Source organism: Mustelus asterias, chromosome 2 (genome assembly GCF_964213995.1).
Source record: "Mustelus asterias chromosome 2, sMusAst1.hap1.1, whole genome shotgun sequence".
NCBI classification, from domain to species: domain Eukaryota; kingdom Metazoa; phylum Chordata; class Chondrichthyes; order Carcharhiniformes; family Triakidae; genus Mustelus; species Mustelus asterias.
Genome location: NC_135802.1, coordinates 109,912,660 through 109,937,291, shown reverse-complemented (window position 1 = coordinate 109,937,291; position 24,632 = coordinate 109,912,660). Strand labels below are relative to the sequence as shown.

Genomic DNA, 24,632 nt, shown 5'->3' with positions numbered 1-24,632 from the left:
GTTATCCGTGGGCTTGCGGTACAGTGAGGTGCTGAGGTGACCGTCCTTAATGGAGATGCGTGTGTCCAAGAATGCAACCGATTCCGGAGAGTAGTCCATGGTGAGTCTGATGGTGGGATGGAACTTGTTGATGTCATCATGTAGTTGTTTCAGTGATTGCTCACCATGACTCCAAAGGAAGAAAATATCATCGATGTATCTAGTGTATAGCATCGGTTGAAGGTCCTGTGCGGTGAAGAAGTCTTGTTTGAACCTGTGCATGAAGATGTTGGCATATTGAGGTGCAAATTTGGTCCCCATGGCTGTTCCGTGTGTCTGGATGAAGAACTGGTTGTTGAAGGTGAAGACATTGTGGTCCAGGATGAAGCGGATGAGTTGTAAAATTGCATCTGGAAATTGGCAGTTGATGGCATTGAGTACTGAGGCCGTTGCAGCAATGCCATCATCGTGGGGGATGCTGGTGTAGAGTGCCGAGACATCCATTGTGACGAGGAGTGCTCCTGGTTCAACTGCTCCATGTGTGCTGTCTGGAGACAATACACATCTCTTTAACCTGTGTTTAATGTTCCCTCCACCCACATTGTCTGTACCTTTAAGACCTGGCTGGCTGTAGGATTCGCATTCTAATCAGTATTCTGCAACTTGATTTTGTGTCTGTTTGCACTGTTTGAGAGCACATTTCCACTCCATCTGACGAAGGAGCAGTGCTCCAAAAGCTTATGGTATTTGCTACCAAATAAACCTGTTGGACTTTAACCTGGTGTTGTGAGACTTCTTACTGTGTTCACCCCAGTCCAACGCCGGCATCTCCACTACAGGGGAGGTCCCAGAGGATTGGAGAATAGCCAATGTTGTTCCTTTGCTTAAGAAGGGTAGCAAGAATAATCCAGGTAATTACAGGCCAGTGAGCCTTACATCAGTGGTAGGGAAATTATTGGAGAGGATTCTTCGAGACAGGATTTATTCCCACTTGGAAATAAGTGGACATATTAGTGAGAGGCAATATGGTTTGTGAAGGGGAGGTCATGTCTCACGAACTTGATCGAGTTTTTTGAGGAAGTGACGAAGATGATTGATGAGGGTAGGGCAGTAGATGTTGTCTACATGGACTTCAGTAAGGCCTTTGACAAGGTCCCTCATGGCAGACTGGTGCAAAGGGTGAAGTCGCATGGGATCAGAGGTGAGCTGGCAAGGTGGATACAAAACTGGCTCGGTCAAAGAAGACAGCGGGTAGCAGTGGAAGGGTGTGTTTCTGAATGGAGGGCTGTGTCAAGTGGTGTTCCTTAGGGATCAGTGCTGGGACCTTTGCTGTTTGTAATATATATATTTGGAGGAAAATGTAACTGGATTGATTAATAAGTTTGCGGACGACACAAAGGTTGGTGGGTTTGCGGATAGCGATGAGGACCAGTGGATACAGCAGGATATAGATCAGTTGGAGACTCGGGCGGAGAGATGGCAGATGGAGTTTAATCTGGACAAATATGTGAGGTAATTCATTTTGGAAAGTCTAATACAGATAGGAAATATACAGTAAATGGCAGAACCCTTTAGAGTATTGATAGGCAAAGGGATCTGGGTGTACAGGTACACAGGTCACTGAAAGTGGCAATGCAGGTGGAGAAGGTAGTCAAGAAGGCATACGGCATGCCTGCCTTCATCGGCCGGGGTATCAAGTTTAAAAATTGGCAAGTCATGTTGCAACTTTATAGAACCTTAGTTAGGCCGCACTTAGAATATAGTGTTCAATTCTGGTCGCCACACTACCAGAAGGATGTGGAGGCTTTGGAGAGGGTACAGAAAAGATTTACCAGGATGTTGCCTGGTATGGAGGGCATTAGCTATGAGGAAAGGTTGGAGAAACTTGGTTTGTTCTCACTGGAGCGACGGACGTTGAAGAGAGACCTGACAGAAATCTACAAGATTATGAGAGGCATGGACAGAGTGGATAGTCAGAAGCTTTTTCCCCAGGGTGGAAGAGTCAATTACTAGGGGGCATAGGTTTAAGGTGCGAGGGGCAAGGTTTAAAGGAGATGTACGAGGCAGATTTTTTTTACAGAGAGTAGTGGGTGCCTGGAACTCGTTGCTGGGGGAAGTAGTGAAAACTGATACAGTAGTGACTTTTAAGGGGCTTCTTGACAAGCACATAAATAGGATGGGAATAGAGGGATATGGTCCCCGGAAGGGTAGAGGGTTTTAGTTACGTCGGGCAGCATGGTCGGTGCAGGCTTGGAGGGCCGAAGGGCCTGTTCCTGTGCTGTAATTTTCTTTGTACACTATTGTATTAAAAGTTTGAAAAAAATCAGATATGAATTATACTAATTCACCAAAGCAAAATGATCAGATAACAGCTTTACCATAAGCTGGGAAAGCAGAAACATCAGATAGGGTTGGGATAGTGAAGCAGAGATGGGAGCATTACAGGCCCAGGATTTGAAAAAACATTGCTGCTCTTATTTTAATTGACACAGTTTCTTTCTTACAATGTTAAAAATAAAATTTCAAAGCTATAGTTCAAGTCTTTCCAGCTGACTACTACTTACCTAGTTTTAGTTTTAAGTGCTGCACTTTTCACTTCATTAGTGCTCCCATGTTAAAGAGTGTTTCACGATCTTATCTTGTGTTTACGTAAATCAAAAGCTATTTGCATCAGAGATAGGGAAAAACATAACTGCAGCTCATACCTTAAACAGATCTCCTAATTTTCAAAAAGTAATTCTGGATGTTAAGGCGGCTCATGTTCGGCTCAGATAAATGCATCAATATCGTTCCACAGAACCTTGAAGGAATGCCCTGTTTTGCATAAAGTGCTTCTTTATCCTATTGTTTTTAATCTCAAACAGCATGCAAAACTAACACCTCAGACTCACTCATAATAATGATAAACACAAGGGTAAGATTAATTAACTACATACGCCTCCAGAACACAAATGGTACACCTCCAATTGGGTCTACCATACAATTAACACACAGCTAAAGAAAATCTCCTGAAGAGCAATCTTCGAGAAAACGCTAGCTTGCACTCATCCAGTGAATCACTTAACTACACATCAACGGTTTTGCTCAAAATACTTTTACCGCTCACTAATAATGGGGACATTAGAGCACACGTTCAAAATCATATTTCCATCTCTAATTGCCTTCTCGAAGGTGGTGGTGGAGCTGCCTTCTTGAACCATGGCAGCCCACGTGGAGTATTACACCAACAGTGCTGTCAAGGAGGGAGTTCCAGGACCAGTGACAGTGAAGGAACAGCATATATTTCCAAGTCAAGGTGGTGAGTGGCTTGGAAGGGAACTTCAAGGTGGTGATTCCCACATGTCTGTTGCCCTTGTCCTTCTATATGGTAGCAGTCACGGGTTTGGAAGTTGCTTCTCAGGTGTTTTGGTGAGCTCTTTGACATAATGCACACTTCCTTAATATATTATTTCTGCAAGTGCCAGTCCTGTCTTAGATAGTCTTTTAGCCTGTAAGCAGTCTGACTGTCTTACTTTGAGTAAATCTTACTGCCCAATATCTAGTTATACACCCAGGGGATTAAACAACAGAATTTCCTCATGATCTGAACTGAATATTTGCCATTTTCCTGTGTCTTTATGTATACTTCACCAATTTTTCCAGAGATAAACTGAGAAACAAAGAGATGAGGCTAGACTGGAATTAATAAATTTAAAAAAATCTACAGATAGCAAATGAATACAACAAACACAACGGAAATACCATTAATTCATTCAATCTCATTCTTCCTCTTGAAAATTAGAAAATAAACAATAATCCCCACACGCTATTCCTCCAATGGACTGATTTACTTATCTTTGCCATTTTCCTCCATTCCAGGCAATTCTTAACCCCAAAAGCTGAACACTTATTTCAGTTGGTAGCTTTGGACCTGTCATTTTTAAAACCTCAATGACAGCTCGTGTCCTTTAGTTCATTTCTCTCTCCCCTCAGCTAGTGAGAGGGCTTCAACTCTATGTCCTCCACTAGAATGATACTAGCTGATCCAACAATTACATTTTAGAAGCACCTATTCTTGCAGGAGCAGTTTCATGGAAGATGATAGCACTTTAATCTGACTCTCAGTAGGCTAGTCAATAAAATTGGCTACCCCTCTTCCCTGCCATAAGTGCAGGTTTACTGATATCTGTTGTTACCTGAATGAATTAGCACCATTCTGGCCAATAGGTTTAGGATGAGATAATCAACTTTCATTACATCAAACTTGAAATACACAGGGAGCTGTGATGTTCTGCAAGCTAGTTAATTTGGTTTGTTTTTAAAAAAGACTAACCGTGTAAATTAACTTTGCTTTAAAAGAGAAAATTTAAATATAACACAACAACCAAAAGCTTTCCATCATCAAATGTTAACTTTGTTTCTCCCTCCACAGACTTTGCCTGATCTGCTGAGTTATTTATAGCATTTTCTGTTTTGACTATGATCAGGTTAAACATGGTTAAAAATAAATATTAGGCAGGACAGCAGATGAAATTCACTCCTCTTCAAATAATGTCAGGGGTTTTTCTTTACTTCCATCTCATTTGAAAGACTGAATCACCAAAAAGACAACACACTCACAGCACCATTCCAAAGAATCAACCTAGATTACACACTCCAGTCTCTGGAGTAGAATTTGAATCCACAGACTATTCATACAAGAAAGATACTAGCTGATCCAATGACATTTTAGAAGCACCTATTCTTGCAGAAGCAGTTTCATGGAAGATGATAGCACTTCAATCTTAATCAAAGTGACCATTCTATCTGTATATGTTCAGACATCAAAGTTTGAATCTGTTCAACATTAATGCACACAATTAAGAATTAGTCATGTGGATGGTTAGCAATTAAGAATTAGTCATGTGGATGGTTTTTCATTTTACTCGCCCAAGTAGTTGAGTATTCTAAATGTTCTGAAGTACTAGAGGGGAACCACTTCATTCCTTTTGTTTGAGGTTTTAATTTTGTTATCCAGTTTGTATATTCAGAGTTCTATGTTGGGAACCATAAGCAGAAAGAAGGGCCAACTGGTAACCTTAACGAAGAACAGCTAACTCAGCATCGACTCAACACTGAATCTGAGACCTCTGGAGTTTGCACAACCAAGTGTAAATTTATAATCAAGGACCCAAAAGCTTGGGTCCAACATCTGATTCTAAATGCATGGTTAAATTCAGTCAATTTTCAGCTGATTGGTTATATGGAGCACCATGTGGAATGGCAAGAAAACATCATGATCACAATTTCAAAATCACATCCCGCAGGATCCAAAGCAGTGTCATCTGTAGCATTTTCTGCTGAAACTGGATTGAACAAAGTTTTAGTTATTGGGATACCTTTCTGAAAGAAGGGGAGTCCAAAGAGCTCGGTGACGAGTCTGCGGCAGACGAGATTGTGAAGAAGTGATTCGTCACATCGTGTGGAAACTTGGCAATTTCATTCTGGCGGTATAGTCTGTGATGACGCAACTTTGCTACCCAATCATCAAAAGACTCCTGGAATTTTACCTAGCAAAGATAACATTTCATTCAAGTGTTTGAGTTATCATAGTTTTTTTAAAAAGTGGTCAGTGTAGATCCAGCAAACAGAATACTGCGAGTACCTTCAAATGATATATATGTTCTTCTGTATCTAGATCAATGCGTTTTGCTCTCTTCTTTATTGACATCACAGACAACCCAACATCAATGCATCCATGAAGTTTTCCTTTCTCAATCTTAAAAAAAAAACATGTTTTTAAACTCACCCTCTGCAGACATAGGTACAGCATTAGCAGATCTCCATCTGATGTCCCAGATATTAAACCACAACAATGCCAAATGTTAAACCACAATAACTTTCATTCAAATAGCACCTTTTATATGTCAAGACACTTCAAAGGAACAGAAACAAAACTTCTCACCAAGTCAGAGGAGACAGTAGGACATTAAGCTTGGTCAATCAGTAAGGTTTCAAGGAGAGGCTTGAAGGAGGAGAGAGATATGGAGAGATTTTGCGAGAGAAATTCCAAAGTTTAAGATTACAGACTGCTGAACGACAGCTGGCAATGGTGAGGAGAAAGAACTGAGGGATACACATGGAGGTCAGAGTTGGAGGGACAGAATTATCAGAGGAGCTTAATGAGAAAAGAAGGGCAAAGACAGAGGGAATTGAACACAAGGATCACTGTTTTAAAATCAAAGTGGGCCAAGAGCCAGTGAGAGTCAGGAAGCACAGAGATGATGGGTGAACAGTACTTGCTGAGAGTTAGAAAATAGGAAGCAAAGTTTCTGATGAACTCTGGTTTAGAGCAGATGGAAAACAAGAGGTTAGCCAGGAGAGCATTCAAATAGTTGAGTATTCGAAATGTTCTGAAATACTAGTGGGGAACCACTTCATTCCTTTTGTTTGAGGTTTTAATTTTGTTATCCAGTTTGTATATTCAGAGTTCGATGTTGGGAACCATAAGAAGGAGGGCACATTTCTTGAAGAATTTTAATGTAGTTATTCAAAAAAAAACTAGCAAATTTAAAGATGATCCTATATAGCTTTCAGCTGGGACAGTAGGAGAAAAATACTCCTTCAAATTATTATTCTTCTATACTTACGTCAGCCTGAGATTTTGAGTACTTCATAATCCCTTTGTCTAAAAAGAAGTATCGCTGGAAATGAAAATAAGAATATTTACTCAAGGTTTATCCATTTGGGGAAAAAAGTGGTTAATGTGTTTGGATAACTGCACAACAAACCGTGAATTCATATCCCTATAAAACAGTACAAAAAAAGCAACCTTGCAGCAAACCGCAGGAGCTCTCAAACTAATACAGACAATTCATAAAAAGTGAATCTATATATCTGTTACTAACCACGATTCTTACAACAACACTCACTTTATGAAGGTTTAAGCAAATGATGTGCCTTAGCTGGGAAGAGAGTTAGAAATAATCCTCATTTCCATTTTGATGGTGATATTGTTTAACTGAGTTTCTAAAGCATTCCTTATATCAACTGAGGTATACAATTGGGATACCTGCTTGGAAGTAGGAATTTGCAGGAAGTAGTAGAATAAGGAATCATTAAAGAATGCAACACTGGATTTAGTATTAAAACACTAACTACCTATATTCTAACTATTTGTGGCAAAATGGGAGTAGGATTTGTAAGGGACCTTAAGAGAACATACACTGTTCAAACAGCGAGCAAATGAAATTTATCACAGAAAAGTGTGAAGTGATTCACTCACTTTTGGTAGGAATAATAATGAGACGCAATATAACAAACAATACAATTCTGAAGTGGCTGCAGGAGCTGAGATCAGAGACACCTTGGGGTACAAGTCTTTGAAGGTGGAAGGGCAAGTTGAGAAGGATGGCTAAAAAAAAAAACCATACGGGATCCTTGACTTTATAAATACTGGCACAGATCAGGATTGTGTGGTCGGAATTGAAAAGAAGAATGGTTATCATGTGGTGAGGTGGAACTCCTTCCCCCAAGTCCACATTTGGCTATTTTCAGCAGAGTAGGAAAGGTAGTAGGTTGGGAACTCCACATGCTGCAATTTAGAACTTACCCACTTTCAGAAATGTGCTACATTTCAGAACTTCCAGAATCATCAAGATGGCTGTGTGTTTTGGAAGCCTTTCTAAATCATATCTGCAGAGCGAAGGAGGTGTGAACCATGGATTGCAGGGGAGAAGCATATCAAATATAGTGATGGGGAACCTGCAGCCCACATCCCACGAGACATTTTGTTGACTGTTGCCGCGCGCAGGGTTGCCACATTCCACTGATTTCCATCCATTTCGTTTTTTTCCTGTCAGTTTGATGAAGTGATTCTCACGTAAAGTAAGGACCAGTGAAATGAGGTGCATGCTGACTGCACACAGCATCGACTGTGAGAGCCATGCACTCCCACTGTGTCCAAAGTGGGAATAATTTATTTTGTTTTATCATTTGAAGTTCATTGTTCTGAAGTTAACATATAAATGATTAAGCATTTTCTATAATAATATTATTAAATATTCAGCTTGCATTAAATGTATTTAATTTTATTCATGGGGTCATGGTCCGTGAACAAGCCCCTTGAGATGAAGGAGGGCCACTCACTCACCTAGGTTGCCCATCATTGGTATAAAAGGTGACTAAAAATGGTGTTGCTTCCTTTACAATTCATCATGAAATGCTGCAGCTTATGCTATATCTGTGTTTACTAAAGTGAGTTATGACAGTGTTGTGATTGGTAAAGGCAAGTAGCCATTAAATAACATGGCTGGCAACTGGCAATTGTACGAACACCACTGTAAATAGATGCAATAGAATAGATTATCTCTTGGGGTAAAGTTAAATTTTGCATTGTGCAATAATGAAAAGCTAGCCCAGTTGGAGATTCAGAGCTAATTAATTAAACTCGCCCCATTATTTTAATTCATTATTTCAAGAACTCAGCCATCTGGCTTGGCTGTTTCAAAACTTTGACAGATGTTTAAGCTTTTAGCTGGTCAAGCATCATCTGGAATATTGTGGTGAATTCTGGGCACCTCAATTTAGGAAGGATGTCAAAGTTTTAGATGAACTGCACGGTGGCACAGTGGTTAGCACTCCTGCCTCACAGCTCCAAGGACCTGTATTCAATCCTCATCTTGGGTGACCATCTGTGTGGAGTTTGCACATTCTCCCCGTGTCAACATAGGTTTCCTCCACAATCCAAAGATATATAGGTTGGATGGATTGGCCATGCTAAATTGTCCCTTAGTGTCTCAAGATGTGATGGTTAGATGGATTAGCCATGGTAAATGTGTGGGTTGGATATGGTGGGGGAGAGAGACTGGGTACAATATTCTGTCAGAGTCGGTGTAGACTTGATGGCCGAATGGTCTTTTGCGCACTGTAGGGAATCTATGAGGCCGCAGAGATGTATTAGAATAGTACCAGAATTGAAATACTTCACTTACACAGAAAACTGAGATGAACCAGAGTTCTTCTCATTACATAGGAGAAGCTTAGTGGGAAATTTGACAGGGGTGTTCAAAATATTGAAGTGTTTGATAAAGTAAACAAGAAAAAAACTACTTCATGTTAGGATGACACCAAACAAGACAAGATGTCATGAAGACTGGTTACCATGGCCAGGCAGATATATTTGAAGTGTGAGAGAGAGGCAAATAGATTCATGGAGCATATTCCAGAATCTCAGGCCCTGCCAACTGAAGACATAGTTCTCAATGGATTAAAATCAAGTCTACAAATAAGAAGGTTAAATTTTAAAACTGATTTTTAGATTACAAGAGAATGCGTGGGAATGGTAAAATGGGACAATATCCCAGAAAGAAAATTGGAATCATTTCAAAAGGAAAGAACTTAAGGTGCAACAAGAATTCATCTTTGAAATAGGTCAAAGACAGAATAAAAATAGTAAGGCCAGTTAACTTGCTAACCAGGTTGTGAAAAGCATTAGGAAGAAATAGGAAGCATACAATGGCCTGAATTTTGCAATCAATGATGAGGGGGTGTGTTCACCACTGACCTGAAGAAAGTTGCCCACAAAGTTGTTGCAATCTGTGTGGCATAGATATCACCTTTCTCAACGATACTTCTGACATCAAGTATGGAGGGTCACCAAGAAAAGTCATGCCATTAAGCAGGGTAAACAGCCAATCACATTTGAGCATATTTACAGTCAACATACCTGGAAGTAGCACTGATTTGTAGAATCCTGTCAGTGCAGAAGGAAGCTATTCAGCCCATTGAATGTGCACTGACTCTCCAAGAGAGACTCTTACTCAGGTCCACTCCCAGCCTATCCCCGTAACCTCATGCATTTACCCCGCTAATCCCCCTTACCGACACATCCTCAAACATTAGCATGGCCAATCCACTTGACCTGCACATCTTTGCAATGTGGGAGGAAACTGGAGCACCTGGAGGAAACCCACACAGACACAAATGTACAGATAGTGACCAAGGCCGGAATTGAACCCGGGTCCCTAGTGCACTAACCACTGTGCCACCCCTTATTATCCTTCAATTTTTATTACTTTTTTTTAAACAAAGCAAAATAAAGATTGGGAAATGCATATTAGAAGCAGAAGTATCAAACTTTAAAAAATGTTATGAGAATATGGAACTGTCACTGGAAAATGTTAACATTATGCAAATAAAATATTAGTTTTCCATACACGTTGTCTAGCAGCAGCTATTTCCCATTAACAAGGTGGAACTATTTTTAAACAGTGATATTACAATGTAAAGGGGAACTTCTTGCCAGCTCAGTGAATTCTAATTGATTGCCAGCTGCAAAGACTTCAGAAGCACACTCATGGTGGATTTCCTCACTCAGTAACACACACACACAGACTCCAGAAACTGCTGTCAGTTTCAGACAAGTAATAACAGCAAATGCTGACAATTTCCTGTCATTACAACTGCAAAATCAGGCCAAAATGTTTCAATGGTGAGATCATGAGATCTGCAAAGATTGTCTGGAGAATCGCAAGGAAAGCAAAGCTGGAAATATAAATCAGAAGTCAAGAGTAAAGAGTGCAAAAAGACTTTGGCCTATTAAAAATGGACAGTGTGGAAATGATGCCCTGAGATAAAAACATTGCTGCAGAACAATTGCTGGAGTACTTAACTGCTGCTTTTCTAAACTGTTCACAAAAGAAATGCCAAACTATGCGAATGTTGACTGAATTTTTTTTAAAATCACAGATCAGTCAATTTGTGGAGGTTGTTGAAGTTCAAGGGAGATTAGACTCCCAGTTTGACAGATCTCACCCCTGGGGTTCCGAAGGAATTTGGTCAAACATTTAATTGTGAATGCTTCAGCGGATACTTTTTCAGAATTGAATGCACTCGAGCCAAATAATCCCAGTGGACCATTAAACAGTTTCAAAAAGTGTGCATCTGTTGTGGGGGTGAACTATCAAATTAAAGATCTGTAAGCTTTATTTCCATTATTGAGAAACAGTGTGAAGCTCAGAAAAAGGGAGCATCTTGAGGGGCATGAGCTAACATGGGACAGTCAGCTGGGTTTCAAAAGTAGGAGATCATAGTCGTGTCATTTATTGGATTTCTTTGAGATGACAGAGTGAGTAGATAGAGGAGAGATGGCAGATGTTAGCTACCTAGATTTTGATAAGGTATCAGATACGAGAACAGTGCATAGACATATCTGGTTGGTCGTCAGTCACTGAGTGTCACAAAGTTTGCTTTGGGCCCACTGCTTCATGTAATTTTAATGGTGATTTACAGGTAAGTATTGTCCAAATTTGCAGATAATCTCAAACTGGACAAGTACCAAAAGATGAATGTCAATTCACACAAATTAAAATAAGTTCCAGAAAATTGGAGCCAAGTAAGTGTTTATGCTATGTACCAGCTTTAAGCATAAGGGGATCAACTTACAGAAGAAAATTGGAAGTGTAGGAGGATTCTTTTTGGGATGGCAAATACGGGTGGGGGAATAAGAACCTATAATGAGTTTAAAAGGAAATGCAGCTCTTTTGTTAACAACTGTGATTCCAAATTATCAGTAATGCACCAAATCAGTGGATCAATGTCTCACACTGCTGGGGGGAAAGGGGGGAGGCGCGCATACTACATAAAAAACTGGCATTGCAAAGTGGACAATGTAGGCAGCCAAATGAGCTTCATATTGGCAAGGAGATGGGAACAAAGTGAAACGGCACAAGTGCAGCACGAAGTGTGTTGGCTCTTCACCTCAATGCAGCAGACGAGAGCAGCATGAAGATCACTATGTCTATTAGTAATCTGTAATTAAATACAAGTAAATACCTATTTCCTTAAAAGCACTATTAAGATACACTTGACATGAAGCAGTTTCATATTTCAATTATATGGTATAATTTGGTTGGGGGAGAGGGGGGGTACAAATCGTGGTCCTTCAACTAAAAAGGTTCAAAATCACTTGGTAAAATAGACCAAATGGGATTTCCTACCTGAAACTGATACTGTGTTGCCCATAATGTCATGCAGAAATGATTTAAAATATATCGCTCAGAGACATGCACCAAAAATGAAAATACATCAATTGAGTATGATATCTCAATGCTTATTTTTAGAACTTTATATATGCTTTGAGTACTCAATTACCATACCACAGAGCTGCCTTATAGACAATACATACCTTATGCCAGCCTTTGAGAGGCCACTTTCTCTTCTTCAGCAAGTAGCCTTCCTGCTTCTGTGGTTCTTGGATATTACTCACGCTTTCTCGAAGTCCTTCCACAATCTCCCAGCTATCCTGTTCAAGGAAAGAAAAATCAAAGCCTTTAGGATATTTTTGTACAATACACATTTCACAGGGGCTGCAGAGGCACATTTCAGTCGCTCCTAATAATTTATTCACCTGTGAACTCAGTTGATCTCCATTACCCCCCCCCCCCCCCCCCCAAAGATGTTTTAAAGATAGCACATTTTAAATAACCTCAGTGGGGTCTATTGTTCTGTGACACATTTAGAATCATAGAATCCCTACAGTGCAGAAGGAGACCATTCAGCCTGCACTGACATAATCCCCACCCAGCCCCCATCCATGTAACCCCACGTATTTATCTTGCTGGTCCCCGTGATACTAAGGGCAAATTTTACATGGCCAATCAGCCTAATCTGCACATCTTTGGAGTGTGGGAGGAAATTGGAGCAACCAGATGTAACCAGAGGTTGGAACTGAACCCGGATCCCTGGTGCTGTGAGGCAGCAGTGCCAACCACTGTGCCACCATATTTAAGCTGTATATATTTTCTACTGTGAACCAATGCAGAGCCAAGTATGAAGGGTTGGATGACCACATTCACTCAGCTAGCAATCACCTTCATTACAGCCTGAATCATTATTTTCATTGGAGTATGGCTTTCATTCCTAAGTACCACCCCTTCCATTGGGCATCTGAGCAGCAGAATCACCAACCTTTTCAATTGGAAAGGACAGTGCTGTGCACATCTTTCTTGTACTATTGTGAACACAATCTCTAGCCTATAATGAACAAGTAATCTCTAGCCTATCATAGAATAATGCGTCATTCAATAGCAACTGCAACCTCAATGGATTTCCTGCTCTCCAACTATGTGCAGATCATGCTCTTCAAGCAAGTTTTAATTTGCTAGTAGCCTACTAAATTATTAAAAAGAACTCCAGTCAGAAAATTTATCCACCTCATCCTTCTACTCCTGACCTGAACAGGTGGCCTAACCCATATCATCTTGGTCAACTTAAATTTACTTTACATCACTTAAAATCGCATCTGTTGAGGTATTGGGAGATCAAACACTTTTGTTTTACATATCTTAATGACTCATTACTAATAGGGAACAGAAGAAATCGCCCCCTTTGCTTATTAGGCCTCATTTAATCATGAAGTGTTACATCATTATCTATTTTAGTGTTAAATCTCGCAGAGAGAATCATCTGAAGTAATCCTTTGGTGGGCTGTTATACAAAGATTTATATTTAAAAGATAGATAAATTCATAACATTCAGAGCTATTTGTAAAGACATTCCTTATTAAACTACATCATCTTAAAAAGCAGGCTAAAATGATCAATTAAGAACTTTGCATAATCTCAAATACCTCAGCAATCTCCACTTCGTTTCCAAATAAAATACTAGAATTCATGGTGTAGTCTCAACGAAAATGCAAGTTGCACAAAACACTAACTTCAATTTTAGTTGAATGTTTGATTTCGAATAATTACTAGAAAAATACCTGTGTACAATATAGACCGGTATACCTAAAATACACAGATACCAGAACAGTTCTGGTGTAAAGTTAATCTCAAATATTAATTGTTTCTCACTCCACAGATGCTACCACACCTGCTTTTATTTCATTTATTTAGTATTCTGTTACACAAGACTAACAGACCACTACACCAAAACAACATTCTATTACACAGAGTTAATGTTTAGTTAATGTTTCTATTCCATTAATATTGTGCAAAAAGAAAATGGCTAAAATCAAACATTTGTGGGCAACTAATTTTAGGCGCCATGAGAGTTTTAGGCATGGTCTGAAACATCCATTCACTTTGTTTTTTTGTTAAGGGCACGTGGCTGCAGGCTGCAGGTATGACTTTGTCATGCATGTTAATTTACATACACTAAGGGTAAACGACACAGAAATGTGGTGTACCTGTCGAATATCCGGTCTGAATGAGCTGCTGGAACTCCGGCTGGGGCTTGATAATTTCTGTGGCACTGTAATGCTTTGCTCATCACTGTTCATGATGGCGTGGGTCTGGATGTTCTCTGGAACCACTAAATTAGCAATTCAAATCGAAATACTTTTGGTTCCTTTCACATCAACAGCAAGCATTGCCTCAGGTTAAGTGAGGGGGAGTCCTTTTTCAGTGGTTTTTAATCAGCATTTCATCCTATAAAACAATAATGGGCAGATTAAATACACACTTTTATAAACTAAAAAAAAATCAAAACTACACACTAAGTTATATATCTAAATATCAGTCGGTAGTATGTAGACATTGAACAACTAATATTTCAAAACCATTTTACAATCTATACAATCAATCACAATGTCAGTTTTCCAAGAATGAATGAGGCCAACTTAATTGGTGCAAACTCTGATGGACCATCAAAACCCTGGTGTTTCTCAATTACCATAAACAGTACAATCCTTTTGCAGAGAATGTGGACAGTGTACAGTTTTTAACCAACAGACTGTTCTAGAAGGCCAAATCCACACAAAAACGAGGCCTAAATGTTGAGCTGCACTAGCCTAAGTTAGGTGTTGCAAATCTTTTGCATCAACTAGAACACAAAGTACATGGCAGACTGGTGCAGAAGGTGAAGTCGCATAGGATCAGAGGTGAGCTGGCAAGGTGGATACAAAACTGGCTCAGTCAAAGGAGTTTTAACAACATCAGGTTAAAGTCCAACAGGTTTATTTGGAGCTAATGCCATTAGCTTTCGAAAGCTAGTTTGCTACCAAATAAACCTGTTGGACTTTAACCTGGTGTTGTTAAAACTCTTACTTGGTCAAAGGAAACAGAGGGTAGCAGTGGAAGGGTGCGTTTCTGAATGGAGGGCTGTGACAAGTGGTGTTCCTCAGGGATCAGTGCTGGGACCTTTGCTGTTTGTAATATATATAAAATATAAAATTCATTTTGGAAGGTCTAATACAGATGGGAAATATACAGTGAATGGCAGAACCCTTAAGAGTATTGATAGGCAAAGGGATCTGGGTGTACAGGTACACAGGTCACTGAAAGTGGCAATGCAGGTGGAGAAGGTGGTCAAGAAGGCATACGGTATGCTTGCCTTCATCGGCCAGGGTATTGAGTTTAAAAATTGGCAAGAAATGTTGCAGCTTTATAGAACCTTAATTAGGCCGCACTTGGAATATAGTGTTCAATTCTGGTCGCCACACTACCAGAAGGATGTGGAGGCTTTGAAGAGGGTACAGAAAAGATTTACCAGGATGTTGCCTGGCATGGAGGGCATTAACTATGGAGGAGAGATTGGAGAAACTTGGTTTGTTCTCACTGGAGCGACGGAGGTGGAGGGGAGACCTGATAGAAGTCTACAAGATTATGAGAGACATGGACAGAGTGGATAGTCAGAAGCTTTTTCCCAGGGCGGAAGAGTCAATAACTAGGGGACACCGGTTTAAGGTGCGAGGGACAAGGTTTAACAGAGATGTACAAGGCAGATTTTCTTTTTAAACACAGTAGTGGATGCCTGGAACTCGCTGTCGGGGGAGGTAGTGGAAGCGGATACGGTAGTGACTTTTAATGGGCGTCTTGACAAGTACATGAATGAGATGGGAATAGAGAGATATGGTTCCCGGAAGGGTAGGGGGTTTTAGCTAAGTCGGACAGCATGGTCGGTGCAGGCTTGGAGGGCCGAAGGGCCTGTTCATGTGCTGTAATTTTCTTTCTTCTTTGTTCTATCATTCACAACATCAGAACAAACCCACTTTTAATCTGAAAATGGATTTCTGAAATTCAAGGAGGTGCATATTCTGCACTGAGCCTGATTTTTCTATATTAAGGGCATTACGCCAAGAGCTTTTGGCGTAAATAAATTAACATTCTTTTGGTCAGCTTGCAAATTCCAAACATTCCTGCTCAGCAGGCAACCATTATTATTGGAATAACAGCTTCAGAATTGATATTGCCTTTGTCATTATATATCCACAGACTTTCTTTCTAACCACCTTTCACCTCTGCTGCCTCAGTCTAGCTCAGATGGGTAAAAATTTCATGGGCATCTTTTACTTGGAAGAAGTGGTTCAAATCTAGCATGGATTTGAACGTTGGTATTATTGGAACAATGTGGAAATGAATAATGTTGAGAGAAGGGCACCAATGAATCATAGAATCCCTACAGGGCAGGAGGCCATTAGGCTTAGAGTCTGTACTGACCCTCCGAAAGAGCATCCTCCCAGGCCCTATCCCCGTAACCCCTCATATTTACCCCACTAATCCCCAATGTACACATTCTGGGACATCAAGAGGCAATTTGACATGGCCAATCCACCTAATCTGCACATCTTTGGACTGCAGGTGGAAACTGGAGGACCTGGAGGAAACCCACGCAGACATAAGGAGAACATGCAAACTCCACACAGTCATCCAGTATCACATTTAAGACAGTTATGTCAGGTCAAAAGGATGCAGTGGATTTTGAGTGCTCCAAGGATCTTTGGAACAGACTTACAATTTATCTTCGACATAAACAACTCCACTGTTACTTGTCATTTATATTAATGATTTGGATGAAAATATAGGAGGCATGGCTAGTAAGTTTGCAGATGACACCAAGATTGGTGGCGTAGTGGACAGTGAAAGTATCTTGGATTGCAACGGGATCTTGATCAATTGGGCCAGTGGGCTGACGAATGGTAGCTGGAGTTTAATTTAGATAAATGCAAGGTGATGCATTTTGGTAGATCGAACCAGGGCAGAACTTACTCAGTTAATGGTAGGATGTTGGGGAGAGTTTCAGAACAAAGATCTAGGGGTGCATGTTCATAGCTCCTTGAAAGTGGAGTCACAGGTGGACAGAGTGGTGAAGGCGTTCAGCATGCTTGGTTTCATTGTTCAGAACATTGAATACAGGAGTTGGGACGTCTTACTGAAATTGTACAAGACATTGGTAAGGCCACACTTGGAATACTGTGTAGAGTTCCGGTCACCCTATTATAGAAAGGATATTATTAAACCAGAAAGAGTGCAGAAGAGATTTACGAGGATGCTACTGGGACTTGATGGTTTGAGTTATATGGAGAGGCTGGATAGGCTGGGACTTTCTCTGGAGCGTAGGAGGCTGAGGAGTGATCTTATAGAGGTCTATAAAATAATGAGGGGCATAGATCAGCTAGATAGTCAATATCTTTTCCCAAAGGTAGGGTAGGCTATAACTAGAGGGCATAGGTTTCAGGTGAGGTGAGAGAGATACAAAAGGGTCCAGAGGGACAATTTTTTCACAGAGGGTGGTGAGTATCTGGAACAAGCTGCCAGAGGTAGCAATAGAGGCCGGTAGAATTTGGTCTTTTAAAAAAAGGGTTTAGACAGTTACACGGGTAAGATGGATATCGAGGGATATGGGCCAAATGCGGGCAATTGGGACTAGCTTAGGGGTTTAAAAAAATGGCAGCATGGACAAATTGGGCCGAAGGGCCTGTTTTCATGCTGTAAATCTCTATGACTCTATGACAACTTGAATTCAAAATTACAATGTTGTTCAAATTTATGGATAATACTAACCTGGAAGATGGTGGGCAGAAGAGGGTGATGAAATAGCAAAGGAATGCAGGAGGAGCTAGGAAATATTCACAAGCATGATAAATCTTTTGTCCATGAAGCTAAAGCCAGCCAAATGTTAGATTTTACAGAATGAGGACTATCTACTTCCAAATAGCGCTCGACCACATCTACTTCCAAATAGCGTTTGAATATATCTACTTACAAATAGCGCTCGGCTAATAGCTTGCTAAATTTCCCCTTACTGTCAGGGGGACTAGCAAGGATAAATAGGGATTAAGGGGATAGGGCCTGGGTGGGTTTGTGGTTGGTGCAGACTTGATGGGTCGAATGGAGGGATCCTATGCACTGCATTGGAGGGATTCTATGACTAGTTAAAGGGTTAAGTTGGAAGATTATAGACCCAGCAGTGACTTCTATATTGCCCATCATCACCAAAGTAGAATACCTGATCATTTATCATTGTGCTGTTTATGAAACTGCAGCAGTATTTCCACCATTACAGCAGTGACGATACTTCTAAAATACTTCATTAGTTGTAAAACGCTTTGGGGCCATGAAAAGTACTATATAAATATATGCCCTTACTTTTGTCCAGCAACAAACAAACAATAATCTCTACAGGAAAATACATGACAGCCGTAAGATTTCCAGTTCAGACAGATGTGGAACATTAACTCCCTTTCTCTCTCCTCAGATGCTGCCTTATCCACGTATTCCCAGTCCCTTGGATCTATAACCAGGTAAAACCTGGTCATGCAGAGGCTATATTGTGTTCAGTAAGCTACACCGAGTTCTGTATTTGGTTCTCACCAATAAATCACAATCAAGTACAGCATTTTGCCTGCCATTTCTGTGCTAGTTCTCTAAAGGAACAATCCACCTAGTGCCACTTCCCTGCCTTTCCCTGGTAACCCTGCAATTTTTTTCCCTTTTCAGATAATGACCCACTTTCCTCTTGAAAGACCGCAGAGATTAAAGGAAAATATCCAGCCCGATGTCAGAGGACTGAATTGAGGGAGAAAGAGATAAATTTGAATACTTCAAAATTAGGCAAATGAAAGTAAACCTTGGAATAAATAAAATAAAAAACATGAATCCTGAGCATTGATAAAATTAAAGAGCAACTGCAATGCAAGAGGATGTAGATGCCAATTGGCAGAAATAATGTGGAGGACTGATCTGAAAGCGATCCACACTAAATAATTTAATTATAATTGTTCTCCTGGTGAGATAACAGAAGCAAAAATTATGGTCAGATCGCACATCTTTCTCCATTTCTTACAAAGCAATATCTTATACTTTCATACTTTCTTTGCATTTCAATCACAAATTCTCATTTTTAAAAAATATTTACAGCAATGCCCTACATCTTATTGGGGTCAGGTGCCAAATAACTATCTACAAGGCAGAGCATGATTTATAGTTTTAAGCACAGTATGCAAACTTTTAGATGTGGAATCTATGTTCCAATACGTTGTGTACATAATGTAGAATTGACAAACACAGCTGAGATTAACACAGTCAACATTACTACGGAGAGGCTTTACAAACCATTAACAATTATGGCTTCTTTTAAAAAAACATTATTCCTAACTATATTCCCCAGTGTCAGAAATATTCTGAAGGAATGATATTGCAAGAATCTCAGATTAACATTTTTTATTACCTCCCCACCCAACTTCAAAAGGCAGAAGTGTCTTTTCTGAGTATAACACAAGCAACAATTTAACCCCTCTGTACAGTTGGCAATGTGCCATATTCCTGTAAATGGTATCTGCAGTATTTCCCACTTTTTGAACATGGTACTTTAAAATTAAGCCAACAGTGTTCAGCATGGTTCAAAACTAAACTGAATATCCAATCAACAAGAACTTCATTTATATTATACCTTTACCATAGTAAAAGTCAAAAGAATGTGATATGATCAACTCAATGGTTTGTCGTCTTGACTCTGCCAGGTTGTATAAATGACAGATGATTCTCGGTTGAATTTTCCTCAAATTATTCTTCTAGCAGTGTATTGGCCTTTCAGCTCAAGAAAGTCATTCGGTTAATGCATTTGTATATTGTGCCTGGAGACGAGAATGACATTCAGTTGAAATACTGATGAAAATGTGCTGAACAAGGTTAGCTTGATAGCAACTTCCTTTGTTGAAAGTCAAAGCCATCAGGAATGAATTCAGAGGATCACTGTTTTAACACTGATATTTTTGAATAAATCACAATTATATCTTTCAATAAGAAGGCACAAATAAATGCCTAATCAGCAGTATGTTCCTTCTCAAGCAGATTTTCCACTAAGTGAATTTTCTCTATATTTATTGCTTCTGCTTGTTTAGCACAAAATCCTTTGCAAACTCAAAACCACTGCAATTTACATCTTTTAATTCTACAGCCATATGAAATAGGAGTGGGCCATTTGACACCTCAAACTTGCTCTGCCATTCAGTAAAGTCATGGCTGATTTGTTTGTGTTGTGCTACACAGTCCCCATCTACCCCTGATGACCTTTGATTCCCTTGTCTAACAAGAATCTACCTATCTCTGCCTTATTCAGTGACCCCACTTGCACTGCCTTCAGAGGCAAAATTCCAAAGTCACACAACCTCAGACAGAAAAAAATTCTCCTCCCCTGCCCAATCAGGGTGTCCCTAATTTTAAGACAGTCCCCAAGTCCGGCCCCCTACCAAGTTCTGTAGTAATTGATTGCAAATCTTTTTCTCTCATTTACACAAATATTTTCAAGACGACATGATCCTCTGAAAATGGATGAAAGTAGTGTCCAATACCATCAACACATAGCTACTATACCATTCTTCCAGGTCAAATAACTGGTAGATTGTGATAAGCAACTCAGGTGGTTATCCTCAATAGTAAAGCATTCAAGGCATCACCAAAACATATGATAAACAAGCACCCAACCCTCACTGTTTTTAAACACATTTCTATTATTGCCACAACTTCATATTCCCACACAGCTATTTTAGTTTGTCAGCCTTATTTATCATATGTTTTGGTGATGCCTTGAATGCTTTACTATTGAGAGGATACCCACCTGAGTTGCTTATCACAATCTACCAGTTATTTGATCTGGAAGCTATGTACAGTTATTTGATCTGGTAGCTATGTGCTGGTGGTATTGGACGCTACTTTTATCAATTTTAAGAGGATCATATCTTCATGCAAGTGCCTATGCAGCAAGTTATGGGTGATCATCATATCATAAGTAATGGAGGAGAAAAAGGAGAATCTAAAGTAGAACTCCTAAGTTGGAAGAGATCCAACTTCAATGAGGGAGGTGATTCCTTGATTAAGGATCTAGCCAGGTTAATATGGAGTCAAAGACTGACAGGAAAACTATGGTAATCTTTAAAAAAATGTTTCAGGTACAGGCTAGGTGCATTTCAACAAGGGAGAAAGGTAGAGGAACCTGCAAGAGGGGATAGAGAATGTAAAGAAACAAAATTAGAAAAGTGATTAGATGATACATATGATGAAGAATTTTTCCAGTGAGAACCAGGTCAAATACAATAAAGAACAGAATGGCAGTTAACACAAAAGGAAACCCCTACTAATATGGCAGTAGTGAAGGGGTAGTAGGATGTGGATTTGGGCATATTAGGGACAATGGTGATGATCAATATGCGAGGCTCAGGGCAAAGCTTGAAAATGTAATAAGTACTTTGCATCAGTATTTGCCGAGAGAGAGAATGCCAACAAAATATCAGGAGGAGTGGAGGCAATAGACGTAATGGATGAATGGAAACTGATAGGGTGTACTGCATTTGAAAGGCTGGCTATGCTTAAGAATGCTATATTACCATTGATGGCTGGTATGCATTCGAAGTTAAGGGAAGGTGGAGATAATAGAAGAACTTGCCACAATACTTAGGAAGGATGAGACAGTCGGAACAGTTATGCACAAGGTTAAGCTGGACAAGTTGTGTTTGCTCTCCTTGGAGCAAAAAGATTGAGGGAAGATCTGATAGAGGTGTACAAAATTATGACAGGTTTCAATAAAGTAAACAAAGAAAAGCTGTTCTCATTTGCTGACAGTCTGAGGACCAGAGAACACAGATTTAAGGTTTCGAGCAAGAGATATGGGAAAGATACAAAGAAGAACTTTTCTAAACTCAGCAAGTGGTAATGACCTGGCGTTTGCTGCATATGACATAAGTGGGGGCAATAAACGTACAGGGTTACTAAGACAGAATGGACAAATAGCTCTGAGGGTTAACTTGCAGAGAGTTGGAATGGATTCAATGGCCTGAATATCCTCGAGTGTCAGACTCTAAGACATCACTAGCTCAATTTTGGAAGGAACTGGACATTAAAATGTCCCCATCACTACAGCACAAAGGCTGCCATGCTCTAAGAATATGGAGCTGGAGTAAGCAAAATGGATCGCCAAGCTTGGTCTGCCATCCAAAGAAATTTATGGTTAAACTTGTACATCAACTCCACTTGCCCATTAATATCCTTATACCCAAAATTTATTGATCTGTTTCAAATATACTTCAATTGTGCATCCACAGCCCTCTGGGGTAGAGAATTCCAACAATTCATAATCCTTTAAGTGAAGAAATTTCTCCTCCTTTCACTGCAAATTGACCAACCCGTTATCCTGTAATTATGACCCTTACCTTAAGATGTTTCAGTCTACAACATCCACCCTTTGAAACCCTTTAAAAAGTGTTATAAATTTCAATGATATTGTCTCTAATTCTTCTAAACTGCAGAGAATCCAGAGGGGGCAGCACAGTAGCACTGCTGCCTCAGTGCCAGCGGCCCAGGTTCGATTCCCATCTTGGGTCACTGTGCGGAGTCTGCACATTCTCCCAGTGCCTGCGTGGATTTCCTCTGGGTGCTCCGGTTTCCTCCCACAGTTCAAAAGATGTGCCGGTTAGGTGCATTGGCCATGCTAAATTCTCCCTGTGTACCCGAACAAGCGCCGGAGTGTGGCGACAAGGGGATTTTCACAGCAATTTCATTGCAGTTACTTGTGACTAATAAATAAACATTAGAATCTTGGCCCACAGAAACTCTTAAAATTTCCGAACAAAGAAAAAGTCCTGCAAGGCATAGAAGTATTACATTTTGTCCCCCTCAATTATAGTATTAACTGATATTAATACCAGAAAACATTTGCTTCCTGAAACTAACTGCATATTAACATTCAATAAAATTACATTACTATCCTAACAAAAATGGGAAGCTGATGTAACGTACAGACTCACTGTGTAGTCCTACACTGCCAGCCACCAAACAAGCATATTATAGACAACAATGGAACACACGTCATTCTACTGCAGTTTGGGTTTGAAGTCGCTTGAACCTACAGCGCACTGTCATTGCAAGGAGGTCATGGCACCAAGCTTCAGCTCCATACCAACTACAGTACAAGCACATCCAGTACAAAGCAAACCTTTAAATGCCATTTTAAAAGGAGAGTTTGGAACGCGGTCATTTTTTCACTATTAAAATTTAATCAGAGAGCCAAGCTCTGCATGTGTTGCCTTTCACCATCCAAAAAGCTCAACTTACCTCAAAGTAATCTGGCAGAGTGACTTGGCCTCTTTGATCTCATATCACAAAGTAGGTATTAGTCTCAAATTCATATCTGCAGTATGAGCTGCCATCTTAATTACGACTTGGCTTTGGAGACATTGAGAGCTTGTTCAGGAACATACATTTCAAACAGACCGGCCCTCCTGTCAGGACTGCAAGTTAAATTTCACCCAAACTCTGCCTTCTTTAGGGTTTTTAAACATTTGTGGACAAATAACAAAACTACCTATTAATTTGAGTGAGCGAGCAATAGATTCTGCAATTCTACAGAAGCGGAGAGAAAATTAACAATATTCAGAACGCACCGCAACAACCTACATAACTTGACAACCACATAGAAAAGAGTTGGAGGTAAATGGCTCCTGGTTACAGTGAGATCATGTGGAATTATAATAGTTGCAGTTATCAATCTTTTCCTTTACTTTATCCTTCAACAGGTTGTAGTCATTACTAGCAGGACCAGCATTAATTGTCCACTCCTAACTGTCCTTGAGGGGGTGACAGTGAGCCATCTTCTTGAACCTCTGCAGTTCAGGGCAGCACGGGCAGCACGGTAGCACAGTGGTTAGCACTGCTGCTTCACAGCTCCAGGGACCTGGGTTCGATTCCCGGCTTGAGTCACTGTCTGTGTGGAGTTTGCACTGTCTCCTCGTGTCTGCGTGGGTTTCCTCCGGGTGCTCCGGTTTCCTCCCACAGTCCAAAGATGTGCAAGTTAGGTTGATTGGCTATGCTAAAAATTGCCCTTAGTGTTCTGAGATGCGTAGGTTAGAGGGATTAGTGGGTAAAATCTGTCAGGATATGGTGGTAGGGCCTGGGTGGGACTGTGGTCGGTGCAGACTTGATGGGCCGAATGGCCTCTGTCTGTACTGTAGGGTTTCTATGATTTCATGGGGTAAAGGTACTTCCACAGTGCTGTTAGATTGGGAATTCCAGGATTTTGCCACAACAATGACAAAGACAAGGTAATAGGTTTCCAAGTCGAGGGAAACATGCACTTGGTGATGTTCCAAAAGATGTTCCATCTTTTGCCCTTGTTCTTCTGGGTGATAGTGGCCACAGTTTGAAAGATGCTGTTGAAAATGTCCTGGCAATTTGCTGCGGTGCATTTTGTAGGTATGTGCGCTGCTATCATTGTGTGATGGTGGTGGAGGCAATGAATGCTTAAGGTGGTGGATGGGGTGCTAATCAAGTGGGCTGGTTGCCTTGGATGAGCTTCAATTCTGTCCAACGCCGGCATCTCCACATCATGAGTTGCACTCACCCAGGCAAATGGAGAGGATTCCCATCACTAACTTGCGTCTTATAGATGGCTGATAGGCTTTAGGACGTCATGTGGTTAAG

General features: G+C 40.3%; 1 protein-coding gene across 2 annotated transcripts in view; it reads right to left on the bottom strand.

Moving 5' to 3' along the window:
- osbpl3b (oxysterol binding protein-like 3b) overlaps positions 1-24,632 on the bottom strand; it is a 204,087-nt gene that overhangs the window by 121,984 nt on the left and 57,471 nt on the right. For both annotated transcript variants that reach the window (XM_078240221.1, XM_078240230.1), the window contains exons 3-7: positions 14,129-14,369; positions 12,125-12,241; positions 6,588-6,641; positions 5,603-5,716; positions 5,337-5,507 (exon numbers count right to left, since the gene is read on the bottom strand). In XM_078240221.1, the coding sequence (XP_078096347.1) occupies positions 5,337-5,507; positions 5,603-5,716; positions 6,588-6,641; positions 12,125-12,241; positions 14,129-14,221 (549 nt within the window). In that variant the 5' untranslated portion in view covers positions 14,222-14,369. The remainder of the gene's footprint in view (positions 1-5,336; positions 5,508-5,602; positions 5,717-6,587; positions 6,642-12,124; positions 12,242-14,128; positions 14,370-24,632) is intronic.